Below are 16,787 nucleotides of genomic sequence, written 5' to 3' on the forward strand. Positions count from 1 at the left end.
TCTTGCCATAGGTTCACAATGAGGCCATCTAAAGCAAAATATGCCAACCTGGCAGGTGGCGGGTTGTTTTCCTATACAGTAACCTAGGACGTTGTCCACTGGCACTGCACTGCATTGTCGCCAATAAACCGCACGGGGTGTGTTGAGGGACTGCAGAGCAAAACACGCCCCCTAGATGCTCTGCTGAAGTCTCCGTGTCTGCGGGGAAGAGGCACGTAGGTCTATCGAGATACATCAAGAAGTGCCCGCTCGCTCCTCTCAGTAGCTAAGGTAAGAACAAATGCCCATTTATTTTTCCATTCAGTTATTTAGATCAAAAGACTTGTTGTGTCAGTGTTTTCTGTGTTTAGTCTAGGCTACATTATTAGAGAAAATAAAGTTGGGAGATAGAGCATGTTATGTAACTGAACTGAAGCGCTATCTCTGGCTTCAAGTAATTAACAATTTACTGTAGTTTCATATGGGCATAGTTTTCGACATCTGCCTGACTTATCCATGCATAAAAGGAATTTGAATGTTTTATGCACAGTTCTGAGGACCTATTGGATGGATGCTATCAGCTGATCACCCGGATTCTTCCCACAGTACTACTGGATATTATGAATGACCTGGAAAATAAGTTGTTTTATGGATTCCATCATTTTAAACTGGACAAAGCTTACAAAAATAAATCTGCATGGAATGGACAAATGGCAAACACCATTTACGCAATCTCTCCCTAAATGGAATTCTACCATATTCTACCTACACTTTCTATGTTGCTGACATATCTACTGATGGTAGCCTATGTATTTCAGATAGTAGGAATTTTCATCATCATATTCTATGGCATTCAGAGATAACTCAGGGGGGCTTAGGGTACTTTTTTATTCAGATGCTGATTTGTTTTAAAAAGAAACAACCATCTTGGTGAGAGTTTTGAGGCACAACAACGGCCTCGTGAAGGTCAGGATAATAAGTCGACCAATTTTGGGGGGTTTGTCAGGGAATCAGCAGTAATCTGTTTCCTGAATTGGCAGAGAAAGGAGAGAGAGGGGAGGGAGAGGGTAGAAAAGTAACCATCAGTAGGCATCATAGCACTAATCCTGCACCCCTTTGGGCCTTCTGTAAGTAATAGGTACAAACCAGCTTAGCCCAATCATGACTGACCTCATACTGAACATGCAAGCTTTTATGTAAGGAAAACGGGTGCATACAAAATGACAGTACCTAACAGAGATATCCACCAAAGCCATGGTCGGCAATTCTTTTTTGCTTTGTGAGCTACTTGAAGCCTTTCAAACTTTCTTGTGCCCAAACGATGTGTCTAGCCATATTAGTCCTAAGACGTGACCCAAGAGGAACTGGCTGTGACCTATCAGTGGGTCGGTCCCCAGTACCCACCCGCCATTTGTGAAACACTGGCCCAAAGTGTTTGGTCATGTTCTTTATGTGTGGTGAGGGTTGTCTTTAATTTTTTTAATGTATATACATCTAAGACAGCCCAGTCTTAACGAGACAGAAGAGTAAACCTGCCTGTCTGTCTGTCTGTCTGTCTGTCTGTTCCAGGAGCCTGCAGTGACGACAACATGGGTCGCAAAGAAATAACCTGCAGTTGGAAGAAAGTCACCAACAACATCAGAGATGTGTTCGAATTCAAACAAGCGCTGGGATCGTAAGTACTTTGTCTGATATGATTAGAGCCAGGTCACAGTGTTTAAAACCACCACTTAATCATTCTAAGGGGACTCTGAAGGCAAACCTTGGTGTCTAGGTTTGAATTTCCGTTTAACTCTGTTTCTGTGCCTCAAGCCATTACTGTGTTTTACATTTATAACGTAAAGCACTTTTACTTTTGGGCAGGGCCGTCATGCACCCCAAAAATCTGAGGGGGCATAAAGTATGGCAGGGCGGTGGTCCGGGGGGGGAAGTTGGTGAATTTGGCATTTTTCAAACACCTGAAGCAGCTTTTTCCTACAATCTAGAGCCATAATCATTATGCTTAATTCTATGTAAAAAAAATATATATGTTAATTTATCTTTATATCTAAGCATACCTCTTGAGCTGTCTGTATCCTCCTGACAGTTTTTTCTTTTTTTTTAAGGAACTAAATAGGCTTCTCTGCATCTCTGCTAAAACCTGGGTAAAAGATTGAAAGGAATGTGAATCTTATTCAGTATATCTAGTAACTGCTTGCCAGCATTTACATTTAAGTCATTTAGCAGGCATGACAGCTAAAATAGTTAGACAAGCTAGCTACTCTAACTTGATTGATAGCCTGAAATGGCCTCTTGGTACTGTAGCTAGTTATGATGTTGGGAGATTGGGAACCTATCTGGGTTAGCTAAAGCTAACAACAACAAAAACATTTAATAAATAAATATATATATAAACAGGACAAATCTGAGGGGACACGTGCCTGCTATGGGCATGACGCCTCTGCTTTTTGGATAACTCACATCATCTAATATGAAGAACCTTCCTGGGTGATGCACGGCAGGCATTTTTAGCTTGGTTGTTTTCAATGGGCCTTTGTTGCTGGGTAGCGACTCTTGTCACCTTCTTAACTCAGACTAAAGGGCCATTATTACAGGATTGAGTGGATCTCCAGGAGACCTACTTTACCGGTTTCCAGAGAAGGATCCTAGTTTGGCACTATAATCCTGGACGGGCTTGAACATTCCACCAAGATTATCAGATTATCAGGACCCATGTCAGGGCAGGTCTTCTTTATCAATTGAAGTGGACCACTTGGCGCTCACACCATACAGCCTCTCTCACCTTAGATACGGTTAAACTAGGAATTCTAAAACTAACAATTCTTTAGAGTTTTGAGATGAGATAGCAACAGTAACCAAAAGAGGACAGGACATTGCAAAATTGAGTAAAAATCGTTGACCAATATCTGCCCAATGTGTGAGCGTACATGTATTGTTGAGTGTGTATGAGCCTGGGTGTGTGTGTGTGTGTGTGTGTGTGTGTGTGTGTGCGTATGTTCATGTAAGCTTATGGGCGTGTGCATGTGTGGGTGTATTCGTGTTTGCAGTGTTTCTCCTAGGATTCTTTTCAGCAGCAGTGGCAGAGTTAGCGGGAGGGGGGTGGGGTGGGGGGGGGTGGGGGGGTGCATATAAGGAAAACACTGGTGTTTGTGTGTGTTTATACAGTAAGTCCATGCGTGTGAATGTACAGTATGTGTGGTATAAGAGGGCTTTATGACTGTTTCAGAGTTTGTTGTGCTTTGCGAAATCAAATAGAAGAAATGGCATTGTCCAGTTGTCCAGAGTGCTCTGTCTGCTGGCCCCTGGCCTGTTTATCAGATTCCTGCTCAACTCCTAAGCCTCTCCTCAAGCAGCTTATATTCCAGAACATCCCTGGCTGTGAATGAGAGAGGCTGACGTTGAGAGAGGTGTGAGCCAGGCAGGTGAGCAATGATGTCATTACAGTGCAGGAACATCCTAACTCTTTTATAGGATTAGGGGTCTGGGATTGTGTGTCTGTGTGTTTACTGCGTGAGGGAATGAGTGTGCCTGCGTGCGTGAGTTTGTGCGTGAGTTTGAGTGTGAATTGAAGTATCTGTATGTGTGTGTTCATCAGACCTGGCTTCAATTAGTATAATTTTCTTTCAAAAACTTTAAGTGTTTGATGGAGCCTGCTAGGAGTACCAGATGAGAGGAATTAGCACTTTTGGAACTATTCAATTGGTCCCATTTCACCAGGGAGCGAAGTGGAAAGCTCAATCAAAGTGTTTGAAAGAAAACAAATACTGCAGTCTTTGAACCCAGGTCTGGTTGTGTCTGTTGTGTCTGTCTGTATGTCTGTCTCTCCCAGACAGTGATGTCTTTGGGCACAGACACACTCATTGCATCAATATCACAGGTGTCGGAATGTTACGGTCAGGCCCAGAGTGTCTGCCAAACAGAGGATTACCCTCACCTTGGTCTCCCTCAAACAGGGCAATTAGCAGATGGAGGGTAGATCCGTTTTGAGACTTAGGATCCTTTTGGCTCCCTCCCACGCATTAACACTAACTTCTCTCCTGACATCATGTTATGGCTGTGGTGTTTGTTTGGTCTGACGAAGAAAATACCCACCCATAGCCTTCTCAGGGTTCATCCAGGGTTGACTGTGCTAGATCAGACAGAGACAAACAGACACAATGAACAAATGAAGACCACAGTGGAAATAAGCCTCCGGCCTTTATTGTGTTTTTATCCGCAATAATTTTTTGTGTATGTAATGTTGTCTCCGGCTTGAGCAGCCTACTACTTTAAATTATCTAATCAGTTCAATCACTCAATCAATCAATCATCTCAGGGGTCCCTGTCCTGAGCTTCAGGCTGGGTTATGTAAAGTGCTTGAGCGCTAGTCCTGCCCTGCTGCTATTCACAGGCCTCACTAGCACAGGCCATACCTGAGCCTCTATCTGGGCCACCCTCGTCTCAATCCTATCTGTGTGTCAGCTATGAGCCTGGCAAGTGAGGCTGGGTGGTGGTGACTCCACCTACAGTACATGGCGGTAGGTAGCCTAGTGGTTAGAGCGTTGGGCCAGTAACCGAAAGGTCGCTCGTTCGCGTACCAGAGCTGACAACTTGAGAAATCTGTCGATGTGCCCTTGAGCAAGGCACTTAACCCTAATTTGCTCTTACTGACTGACCCCGTAAAACAACACACTTCACTGCACCTATCCGGTGTATGTGGCATTAAAACATGTTATTATTTAGTAGCCTTCCAAAGTGTGTAGGGGAGCTTCCGCCATTGGTTACACCTACCCAGTTCCTTCCAATCGGTAAACACCAAAGGGCTATCTGCAAATAGGGGTTGTTTTCGAGCCATTCCACTCTGTCTATAGCGCTTATTGGTTTAATTGGAGCAGTAATGTGACGAGGTGTGAAGGAAGGAATCAGGCGCAGGAGGTAAAATACAGAAGCGTCAAAATGAAACTAACAAGGGAAAACATCCACCTTGGCATAAACACTAAGAATAGTAGCTTAACCGAGCTACACGCTCTCACAACAAACAATCACTCACAAAGACAAGGGGAACAGAGGGAACGCTTATACACATACTAATTAGGGGAATGAGCACCAGGTGTGTGTAATTGACAAGACATGACAAGTGGAGTGATGAGAATGGGATCGGCAGTAGCTAGTACTCCGGTGACGACGAACGCCGAAGCCTGCCCGAACCAGGAGGGGGGGCAGCCTCGGCGGAAGTCGTGACAGACCCGATCCCCCGGTACAAACATCGGGGCCTCCCTGCGGTGGCGGTCAGCGTTGGCCTTCTGACGTTGGCGTTGGCCAAGTCTCCTCCGCGCGTCGAAACCAGTCATCCACCGCGGGAGCCTCGATCTGGCTCTGGTGCCACAGTGCCAGGACCGGTTGGTACCCCAAAACACATTGGAAGGGTGTTAGGTTAGTGGAGGAGTGGCGGAGAGAGTTCTGAGCATATTCTGCCCATGGCAGGAACACCGACCACTCCCCCGGCCGGTCCTGACAGTAGGTCCGCCGGAACCTACCCACATCTTGATTCACCCTTTCCACCTGCCCATTACTCTCGGGGTGAAAACCAGAGGTCAGGCTGCCTGAGACCCCCAGACGTTCCATGAACGCCTTCCAGACTCTAGACGTGAACTGTGGACCTCGGTCGGACACTATATCCTCTGGTACTCCGTAGTGCCGGAAGACGTGAGTAAACAGAGCCTCCGCAGTTTGTAGGGCCGTGGGGAGACCGGGCAGAGGAAGGAGGCGGCAGGACTTTGAAAAGCAGTCCACAACGACCGGGATCGTGGTGTTACCTTGGGAGGGGGGAAGATCAGTGAGAAAATCAATACTCATGGTCGTTGTGGAACTGGTAAAGGTTGTAGCTTACCCGCTGGGAGATGCCTAGGTGCCTTACTCTGGGCGCACACTGAGCATGAGGAAACATACACCCTCACGTCCTTAGCCAAGTTAGGCCACCAGTACTTCTCGGTCAGGCAGCGCATTGTACGACCGATACCTGGATGACCAGAGGAGGGTGACGTGTGTGCCCAGTGGATTAGACTATCACGGATAAGCGCAGGCACGTACTGCAGCCTAGCTGGACACTACGGTGGAGATGGATCTGTGCGTAATGCCTGCGCTATATCTGCGTCCATCGCCCATACTACCGGCGCCACAATGCAAGAGGCCGGGAGTATGGAGGTGTTGTCTCTGGGCCTCTCCTCTGTGTCATACAGCCGAGACAGTGCGTCTGCCTTCACGTTCTTCGTACCCGGATGTATGAGAGTGTGAAATCAAACCGGGTGAAGAAGAGGGCCCACCTGGCCTGGCGAGGATTCAGCCTCCTCGCTGCCCGAATGTACTCCAGGTTACGGTGGTCTGTCCAGACGAGGAAAGGGTGTTTCGCCCCTTCGAGCCAATGTCTCCACACCGTCAAAGCTCGGACAACAGCCAACAGCTCCCGATCACCAACGCCGTAGTTCTGCTCCGCCGAGCTAAGCTTCTTAGAAAATAAGGCATAGGGGAGGAGCTTGGGTGGCGTGCCCGAGCGTTGGGATAAGACAGCTCCTATCCCTACCTCGGACGCATCCACCTCCACTACGAAGGGTAGTGATGGATCGGGGTGAGCCAGTACCGGGGCTGAGGTGAACAGACCCCGCAATCTACTGAATGCCAAATCAGCCTCAGCAGACCAGCGGAGCCGGGACGGCCCACCCTTCAACAAGGAGGTAATGGGAGCTGCGACCTTGCCAAAACCCTGAATAAACCTTCGATAGTAGTTGGCAAAGCCAAGGAAGCGCTGCACTTCCTTTACCGTGGTTGGAGTCGGCCAATTACGCACGGCTGCAATGCGGTCTCCCTCCATCTCCACACCTGTGGTGGTAATGCGATATCAGAGGAAGGAGATTGACTGCTGGAAAAACTCACACTTCTCTGCCTTGGCATAAAGATCATTTTCCAGCAGTCAGACCAGTACTTTGCAAACCAGGAACACATGCTCAGCGGGCGTAGCGGAATACACCATCAATGTAGACCACCACACCACGACCAAACATGTCCCGAAACACCTCGTTCACAAAGGACTGGAAAACGGATGGAGCATTCATCAAACCGTAGGGCATCACCAGGTATTCATAATGCCCCGAGGTTGTGCTGAATGCTGTTTTCCACTCATCCCCTTCCCGAATACGCACCAGGTTGTAGGCACTCCTGAGGTCTAATTTGGTGAAAAAACGGGCCCCATGCATTGACTCAATCACTGAAGGAATGAGGGGAAGAGGATAACTAAATCGTACCGTCACATTATTCAGTGGTCGATAATCAATGCACGGGCGTAAACCGCCATCTTTCTTCATCACAAAGAAGAAACTCGAGGAGGCAGGTGAAGTGGAGGGACGTATATACCCCTGGCGCAGGGACTCGGTGACGTATATTTCCATAGCCTCCGTTTCAGCCTGCGACAGGGGATACACATGACTCCTGGGAAGTACAGCGTCTACTCTAAGGTTTATCGCGCAATCCCCCTCCCGATGAGGTGGTAATTTAGTCGCTTGCGTCTTGGAAAACGCGAGCGTCAGATCATGGTATTTGGGGGGAATGCGCACCGTGGGGGTACCGTCTGGACTTTCCACCGTGGTCGCACCAATTGAAACACCTAGACACCTACCCGGACACTCACGCGACCACCCCGTAAGAACCCTCTGCGGCCATGAGAAATTGGGGTTGTGAAGGGCTAACCACGGGATACCCAAGACTACAGGGTAAGCAGGAGACTCAATAATCGTAATCATAGGGACTGGTACAGTAACTTCCTTAACCAACCCGGACCCTAATGGTCGACTTTCTAGTGCTCTGATGGGGAGTGGAATGGTTAGGGGAACCAATGAAATGCCTTGACAGTGTGCAAATGCCATGTCCATAAAATTCCCAGCTGCACCTGAATCAACTAGCGCCTTACACTAGGAACCTACCAAGTGATCTGGAAAAGAGATGGATAAAGTACGGTGCGCCGCAAAGGGCTCTGAACACGTTTGGGTGTTCGTTACCTGGGGTGATGCGTGAGTACCCTGCCTACCGCCTCCAGACCCAAAAGAACGTTGACTGTGACGTGAGGTGGATTGTCCCTTCGTGCCACCAGAGTGGCACTGTCGCTGTCCTCCTGCGCTCTCTCGTCCGGCGGCTCCTCCCAGCTCCATCTGCTCGGGGTCAGAGTCGTCCGGAGTGGGAACGGGCAGACCCCTACCAGGACGTCCTCTGGCTGCTAGCAGATTGTCCAGCCGGATGGCCATGTCCACCAGTTGGGATAACGATAGCATGGCATCCCGGCAGGCTAGCTCCCGTCGGACGTCCTCCCTTAGGTGGCACCGGAAATGGTCTGTCAGGGCCCGCTCGTTCCACCCGGACCCCGCTGCCAGCGTCCGGAACTCCAGCGCGTAGTCCTGAGCTGTCCTCGTCCCCTGCCTTAGATGAACCAGTCGTTCGCCCGCCTCTCGACCCTCAGGCGGGTGATCAAAAATGGCCCGAAAGAGGCGAGCAAACTCCCCGTAGTTCTCCAATGTGGTACCTCCCTCGTTCCATACCGCGTTGGCCCACACACAAGTAGTTCATTCGATGAGAGGCTAGAATCGTTCCTGGAGTTAATCTCAGAAATCCACAAATTGATGGAACCTAAAGCTCCAAAGGTTCATTGACCTTAGAGCTAAAACCTCTGGTTTGGAAAATGGACATTGCTATAACCTTTTTCTCTGTCTGTGTGTGGGTGTGTAGGGGTTCATTCTCAGAGGTGTATTTGGTGAGAGAGAAGAAGACAGGAAACCTGTATGCCCTGAAGTGTCTGAAGAAAAAACACCTCAGTTGTAGCAAACTGGAGAACGAGATCGCTGTGCTGAAGAAGTGAGTACACGCATGCACGCACGCACACATACACACACACACACACACTCATACTCTTACACACTCTCACACCTGAACAAGCTAACATCACATATCTCTCAATCCTCCTCTCAGGATAAGGCATGACAATGTGATTGGACTGGAAGATTTCTATGAGACTCAGACACACTATTACCTCGTCATGCAGCTGTGAGTGCAAACCATTATCACTACATAAGCTAAATACATGTATTAGCCTACAGATAAATGTTACTGTTTTAGAGAACTTGCTGTATCAGTAGGGTGTTTAATAAGGGTTGTAAAGGCTGATGATTATGATGATGATGATGGTGAATATGGTGGTGGTGGTGGGGAGATTCTGATGTGTGTGTGTTCTTTCCTAGGGTGTCTGGTGGAGAGTTGTTTGACCGTATCATAGATCGGGGGGTGTACACAGAGAAGGACGCCAGCCAGCTGGTCCGCCAAGTACTGCAAGCTGTCAACTACCTTCACGAGAACAGCATAGTGCACAGGGACCTCAAGGTATGTTACACACACAGTCAACATACCTGGTACAATAATAATAATAATAATAATAATAATAATAATAATAATAATAATAATAATAATAATAAACACAGACAGTCAATTTACCTGAGGGGTATCCTACGAAGCAGGTTTGAGGAGTTAGCGCGGTACCTTTGTTCAACTCTGAGTTCAACTCCGGATAACCAGTCATATGAAAGTGGCTCACTTTTTAGCCAGGTACGTTTCTATGGCAACAAATCTTTCAGAACTAACCTGCTCCGGGGCAGGCTAACTCACGGCTAACTCCACATACCCTGAATGAAACGACGCGAGTTGAGGACCAATGAAATCAGATTCCCTCCCTCTTCCCTCCCTCTTGCAAAGATTGCGTCATCATCCCCTTCATTTGAGAAAGATGACAGATTAAATATTTTATTAATCAAAAGGTTTTTTTGTGTAAAAAAATAGCAATGTAAAAACATATCACATTACACATTTAGTAATGACAGAATGCATTTTAAACTTCATGCAATGTAACCCTTTTGTATGCCTTAATAAAAAAGTAATATTGATAGTGGGAAAAAAGGTGTTTGTGCATTGATAAGCACACCAAAGCACACCAAATACGGCATTAACGATAAGTAATACAATACAGACACAATGGCAAGATAACTTTTATTTCATTTTGATTTCAGCACAAATTAAAATGTGGCATTGACTCGCCCATGGATTGATGTTTCAGCATTGTCTCAATGAAGAGCAGTTACAAGCCTGCTAGAGTTAGCGGCAGGCCGACAAGCTAATCCACCGTTGTAGTACGGATGAAGCCTGAGCTGGAATGTGAAGCTAACTGAAGCTGGTTAGCTCTAGCTTGTTTCGTAGGATACCCCTCTGGTACAATAATAATAAGAAACACACACACAGTCAACTTACCTGGTAGAATAAGGGTCAAAGTACATTTTAATGTAGCTAAAAAATTAATAAAAAATTATAATATACAATATGCCATGCCAAATGTATTTTACACACACATTACTATACCATCAGTACATACAGTTGAAGTCGTAAGTTTACATACACCTTAACCAAATACATTTATACTAAGTTTTTCACAATTCCTGACATTTAATCCTAGTAAAAATTCCCTGTCTTAGGTCAGTTAGGATCACCACTTTATTTTAAGAATGTGAAATGTCAGAATAATAGTAGAGAGAATGATTTATTTAAGCTTTAATTTCTTTCATCACATTCCCAGTGGGTCAGAAGTTTACATACACTCAATTAGTATTTGGTAGCATTGCCTTTAAATTGTTTAACATGGGTGAAACGTTTCAGGTAGCCTTCCACAAGCTTCCCACAATAAGTTGGGTGAATTTTGGCCCATTCCACCTGACAGAGCTGGTGTAACTGAGTCAGGTTTGTAGGCCTCCTTGCTCGCACACGCTTTTTCAGTTCTGCCCACACATTTTCTATAGGACTGAGGTCAGATCTTTGTGATGGCCACTCCAATACCTTGACTTTGTTGTCCTTAAGCCATTTTGCCACAACTTTGGAAGTATGCTTGGGGTTGTTGTCCATTTGGAAGACCCATTTGCGACCAAGCTTTTACTTCCTGACTGACTGATGTCTTGAGATGTTGCTTCAATATATCCACATAATTTTCCTTCCTCATGATGCCATCTAAGTCCCTCCTGCAGCAAAGCACCCCCACAGCATGATGCTGCCACACCCGTGCTTCACGGTTGGGATGGTGTCCTTCGGCTTGCAAGCATCCCCCTTTTTCCTCCAAACACAACGATGATCATTATGGCCAAACAGTTCTATTTTTGTTTCATCAGACCAGAGGACATTTCTCCAAAAAGTACGATCTTTGTACCCATGTGCAGTTGCAAACCGTAGTCTGGCTTTTTTTATGGCGGTTTTGGAGCAGTGGCTTCTTCCTTGCTGAGCGGCCTTTCAGGTTATGTCGATATAGGACTCGTTTTACTGTGTATATAGATACTTTTGTACCTGTTTCCTCCAGCATCTTCACAAGGTCCTTTGCTGTTCTGGGATTGATTTGCACTTTTCGCACCAAAGTACGTTCATCTCTAGGAGACAGAACGCGTCTCCTTCCTGAGCAGTATGACGGCTGCATGGTCCCATGGTGTTTATACTTGCGTACTATTGTTTGTACAGATGAACGTGGTACCTTCAGGCATTTGGAAATTGCTCCCTAGGATGAACCAGACTTATGGAGGTCTACAAATTTTTTTCTGAGGTCTTGGCTGATTTCTTTTGATTTTCCCATGATGTCAAGCAAAGAGGCACTGAGTTTGAAGGTAGGCCTTGAAATACATCCACAGGTACACCTCCAATTGACTCAAATGATGTCAATTAGCCTATCGGAAGCTTCTAAAGCCATGACATCATTTTCTGGAATTTTCCAAGCTGTTTAAAGGCACAGTCAACTTCTGACCCACTGGAATTGTGATACAGTGAATTATAAGTGAAATAATCTGTCTGTAAACAATTGTTGGAAAAATGACTTGTGTCATGCACAAAGTAGATGTCCTAACCGACTTGCCAAAACTATAGTTTGTTAACAAGAAATTTGTGGAGTGGTTGAAAAACTAGTTTTAATGACTCCAACCTAAGTGTATGTAAACTTCCGACTTCAACTGTATACACTGTTTACGCACTTTATTTTTTGCCCGAGCGGTTACCCACTTTTTACTGGAAAATGCATTGAAAGTATAGGGAGTTTTTCTCACAGCGAACAGCGATCAGTGTTTACCCATCTATTTTTTGTATACCATGCTGAGAGAATAGTTCCTCTGCCGCTTGTTGACCCTCTCCCCCTCTCTCTCCCTCTGTGTGAGAGCAGCCAGAGAACCTGCTGTACTTCGACTCAGACGAGAACTCCAAGATCATGATCAGTGACTTCGGCCTGTCCAAGATGTCCGACCACGGAGTGATGTCCACAGCCTGCGGCACGCCAGGATATGTTGGTAAGATTCTGTGGGTGTGTGTGTTTGTGTGTGTGTGTCAAATCAAATCAAATTTGCCACATGCGGCAAACAGGTGTAGACTTTACAGTGAAATGCTTGCTTACGATCCCTTCCCAACGATGTAGAGGGCTTGTAAGCAAGCATTTCATGGTAAAGTCTACACTGTTGTATTCAACGCATGTGACAAATACAATTTGATTTAATTTGACACACTCGTGCAGCAAGTGTGTGTTAGATGGTTGGTCATTGAAATAGAGAGTAAAGCTTCATTGCACAGCTAGAGAGGATTAGCATGGTATCTAATCCTGTGTATATTTGACCCTCTACAGCCCCTGAAGTTCTGGCTCAGAAACCCTACAGCAAGGCAGTGGACTGCTGGTCCATAGGAGTCATCACATACATCCTGTGAGTGCCTATCTAGTACTTCTAGATCTATATCTGCCAGCACCTCTTCTCGACCCTTTCATAATCTCAGGATGACTGCATTGTGAGATGGTATTTGTATATAACTTTTGGGAAAAGTTATTGTAATCCTATGATGAACTCTATGTTAACTCTGTAATAACTACTTTATGTTCCCTCTCTCTGTGTGACAGGCTGTGCGGCTACCCTCCGTTCTTCGAGGACAACGAGACACGTCTGTTCGCTAAGATCATGAGGGCTGACTACGCTTTCCACTCGCCCTTTTGGGATGACATCTCTGAGTCAGGTAAGACAAATACCACCACATCAACAACAACAACAACAACAACAACAACAACAAGGGTATTTAAAGTGGAACTGACAGCATTTTAGCAACATTAAATCTTATAAAAATCTGTTCATATACACCCCCAGGAAGAATATGACAACTTTATTTTTACATTTTCTGACAAGCGAGCACTTACACATGGTCATTTTCATGTTTTCATAAATTCATAGAATGTTTGGGAATGACGTAGAGTAAGGCATTTGTGAACATTCTACAGCAATATAGTGGGAAAGCGTCCGTGCTTTTGGACAATTAATAGACACTGCAGTAAATATAAGTTTCCAGAGTCTACTCAGACCGGATTCTATGCAGACCGGCGCGCCATAGCCAATCAGAGCTACAGTAGGCCTATATTCAAACAAGCCATTTGCCACACGGGCCTGCCATCATTCACTTTGAACTGGACTGTGTGTTTACAGGCAGTAGCAACAGCGCAACTTTAGATCATTAGAACGCATTCGCCAGAAGCCACAAAATACACCTGAATGGATTTCTGCAAATATGTAAATACCACAAGAGTCTTACATTTGGGAACTTCATAATCCTAGTGATCAAACAACCATGAAAAGTTAGGCTATCGCTCCCTCAGTTGCCTATGTACATCAACAACAACAAGATCAACAATTAATGCTAGCTAGGGCGAGATGAGCTAAAATCTAACGAGGGAACATTAGATAAACCCTCTCAAACTTTTTCAGCTAGTTGGCCGTCAAAATTGCACTGATAGATGATGGGGAATAGTAGCCTGCTCATCCTTCTGCAGCTTGCCTGCCAATGCATGCTTGTCCAAACCCACGTTTTGACAACTGAATGAGAACTTGCCTGCCTGCCTTCCCATTTGATCGACGCCAAATACATTTGATTGACAACTAAGAGATATGCTAACTGTGGATAACAGTCGTTCAAGTTCAGCATACTGTAGCTAGCTAGCGAAGTGATTAACATTTCTCGCTAACTAACCAAATCACACCTGCAGCAGCTCTAGCTGTAGCCAAAAAACAACGATATGAGGGGGAAAGTTCGGTCACTAACCCACTCTTCTAATGACATGATATCCTCCCAGCAGCTAGCTAGCTAGCTAGCAAATGTTAGGCTCTGTGTTTTTAGCTTGATAAATAAATAGCTTGCTACGTAAATAGATACGCTAGCCCAGGGGTGTCAAACTCAATCAGCGCACGGACCATATAAAAAAAACACTACTTCGCAGGCCAGACATAGCCTATTTGTTTTTACCAAAAAACTTGCAACTACAACCCAAACTGGCATTTGTTTTATTAGAAAAAATATGGCCCTTTATAATGTCTACTTATGTACATAGTAGGGCTGTCCCCGACTAAAAAAAATCTTACTCGACCGAAAGTCGTCTGTTCTTTCGACCAATCGATTGTTCGAAATTCTTTCATGTGTATTTTTCCATAAATCCTGTGTGTTTAAAAAAAATCAACTATATGCATTGAGCTTGTCTGATGCTTTAAGCTTACGGTTTGATGCCTCAAGAGGGCGCCAGAGATCTAGATAACCAGAATTAAAAAAACGTAACCTGACCCAACTATTCTCCTCCTGCTGGCTTTGGCAGATTCTGCCATTGCTCTCCTGAAGTTGCCGGTAATAGGCTACACGAGGAGTTGGCAACCTTTCTCATGTGGAATGCCAATTTATCTTACTATTTCTACCGATCTGCGTGCCAGTTATGGTTTTCATATGCACATTTTTGTGAAACAGTTTCATTTAATTTATAATAAGGTCATATCTCAAAATCATGTGGTTAATCAAAATTCTATCCAAATCTAAATGACAATGAAACAAACATAAAAAGTAACTTCTATTGCCATTACCAACTATGTAAAAATAACCTACATAAATCCAACAAATAAAAACATTGCAGCCTACAGGTACAAAATATCCTGATAAAGATAAATATTGTATAAATCATATTAGCTACACATGGCCTGTCTGCAAGGAACTTGAAACATTGTATCAACTATTAACTTGGGTCTGGCCCGAAGCTTGTGCTAGCGAACTTGCAACATTGTATAAAATATTCTGGGCCCTCAGAGTTTCCCTGCCAGTGAGCTTGGGACAGACACAGCTGTAGGCTATTTGTGCAAGGGATAAGAAGCAGTGCTTGACTTCGGCAGAAGCTCAGTCTGAGTACCAGCACCTCAAATGTTCTACTGCTCGAGCTTCTGTTCCTCTTATAGAATATTAGCTCAAAAGTATTGTGGAGCTCCTGCACCTAAATATAAACAGTACCAGCACCCAAAATTAGTACCAGAACCTATTTCAGTCCAAGCCAAGCACTGATAAGAAGCCTATTTTATGACGTTTCCACTGGATCAGAGCATTACATTTTTCCCTTTCATGCTGAGGGGTTATCGAAAGGGAGAGAGCTGGAAAGATTTTAACTATTGTAATTCTCAATGGATGTAAAAACAGACTTTGTTTACTTGCTGTTTGAGGTGAAGAAAACATTATTTTGAAAGCTCCACAGGTCATTAGTGGTGGTGCTTTAAGCCAATCAGAAATACTATCAGATTCCAAAATGGGCACATTTACAGTGCATTCGGAAAGTATCAAATGGGCACTACAGTGCATTCGGAAAATATTCAGACCTCTTGACTTTTTCCACATTTTGTTACGTTACATCAATCTACACACAATACCCTATAATGACAAAGCAATTTTAGCAAATGTATTCAAAATAAAAAACGGAAATATCACATTTACATAAGTATTCAGACCCTTTACTCAGTACTTTGTTGAAGCACCTTTGGCAGCGATTACAGCCTCGAGTCTTCTTGGGTATGACGCTACAAGCTTGGCACACCTGTATTTGGGGAGTTTCTCCCATTCTTCTCTGCAGATCCTCTCAAGCTCTGTCAGGTTGGATGGGGGAGCGTCTCTGCACAGCTATTTTCAGGTCTCTCCAGAGATGTTCGATCGGGTTCAAGTCCGGGCTCTGGCTGGGCCACTCAAGGACATTCAGAGACTTGTCCCGAAGCCCCTCCTGTGTTGTCTTGGCTGTGTGCTTAGGGTCGTTGTCCTGTTGGAATGTGAACCTTCTCCCCAGTCTAAGGTCCTGAGCGCTCTGGAGAAGGTTTTCATCAAGGATATCTCTGTACTTTGCTCCGTTCATCTTTCCCTCGATCCTGACTGGTCTCCCAGTCCCTGCCACTGAGAAATGTCCCCACAGCATGATGCTGCCACCACCATGCTTCACTGTAGGGATGGTGCCAGGTTTCCTCCAGACATGACGCTTGGCATTCAGGCCAAAGAGTTCAATCTTGGTTTCATCAGACCAGAGAATCTTGTTTCTCATGGTCTGAGAGTCTTTAGGTGCCTTTTGGCAAACTCAAAGCGGGCTGTCATGTGCCTTTTACTGAGGAGTGGCTTCCGTCTGGCCACTCTACCATAAAGCCCTGATTGGTGGAGTGCTGCAGAGATTGATGTCCTTCTGGAAGGTTCTCCCATTTCCACAGAGGAACTCTGGAGCGCTGTCAGAGTGACCATCTGGTTCTTGGTCACCTCCCTGACCAAGGCCCTTCTCCCCCGATTGCTCAGTTTGGCCGAGCGGCCAGCTCTACGAGTCTTGGTGGGTCCAAACTTCTTCCATTCAAGAATGATGGAGGCCACTGTGTGCTTGGGGACCTTCAATGCTGCAGAAATGTTTTGGTACCCTTCCCCAG

General features: G+C 45.4%; 1 protein-coding gene across 1 annotated transcript in view; it reads left to right on the forward strand.

Moving 5' to 3' along the window:
• The first annotated feature begins 1,372 nt into the window (after window positions 1-1,372).
• Window positions 1,373-16,787, forward strand: part of LOC311134215 (calcium/calmodulin-dependent protein kinase type 1D-like) — a 29,134-nt gene continuing 13,719 nt past the window's right edge. The window contains exons 1-8 of the mRNA XM_084167825.1: window positions 1,373-1,436; window positions 1,549-1,654; window positions 8,728-8,853; window positions 8,968-9,042; window positions 9,237-9,375; window positions 12,227-12,350; window positions 12,680-12,755; window positions 12,947-13,059. Of these exons, the coding sequence (XP_084023951.1) occupies window positions 1,421-1,436; window positions 1,549-1,654; window positions 8,728-8,853; window positions 8,968-9,042; window positions 9,237-9,375; window positions 12,227-12,350; window positions 12,680-12,755; window positions 12,947-13,059 (775 nt within the window). The 5' untranslated portion in view covers window positions 1,373-1,420. The remainder of the gene's footprint in view (window positions 1,437-1,548; window positions 1,655-8,727; window positions 8,854-8,967; window positions 9,043-9,236; window positions 9,376-12,226; window positions 12,351-12,679; window positions 12,756-12,946; window positions 13,060-16,787) is intronic.

This window comes from Coregonus lavaretus, assembly GCF_964263955.1.
Source record: "Coregonus lavaretus genome assembly, chromosome: 8".
NCBI lineage: Eukaryota > Metazoa > Chordata > Actinopteri > Salmoniformes > Salmonidae > Coregonus > Coregonus lavaretus.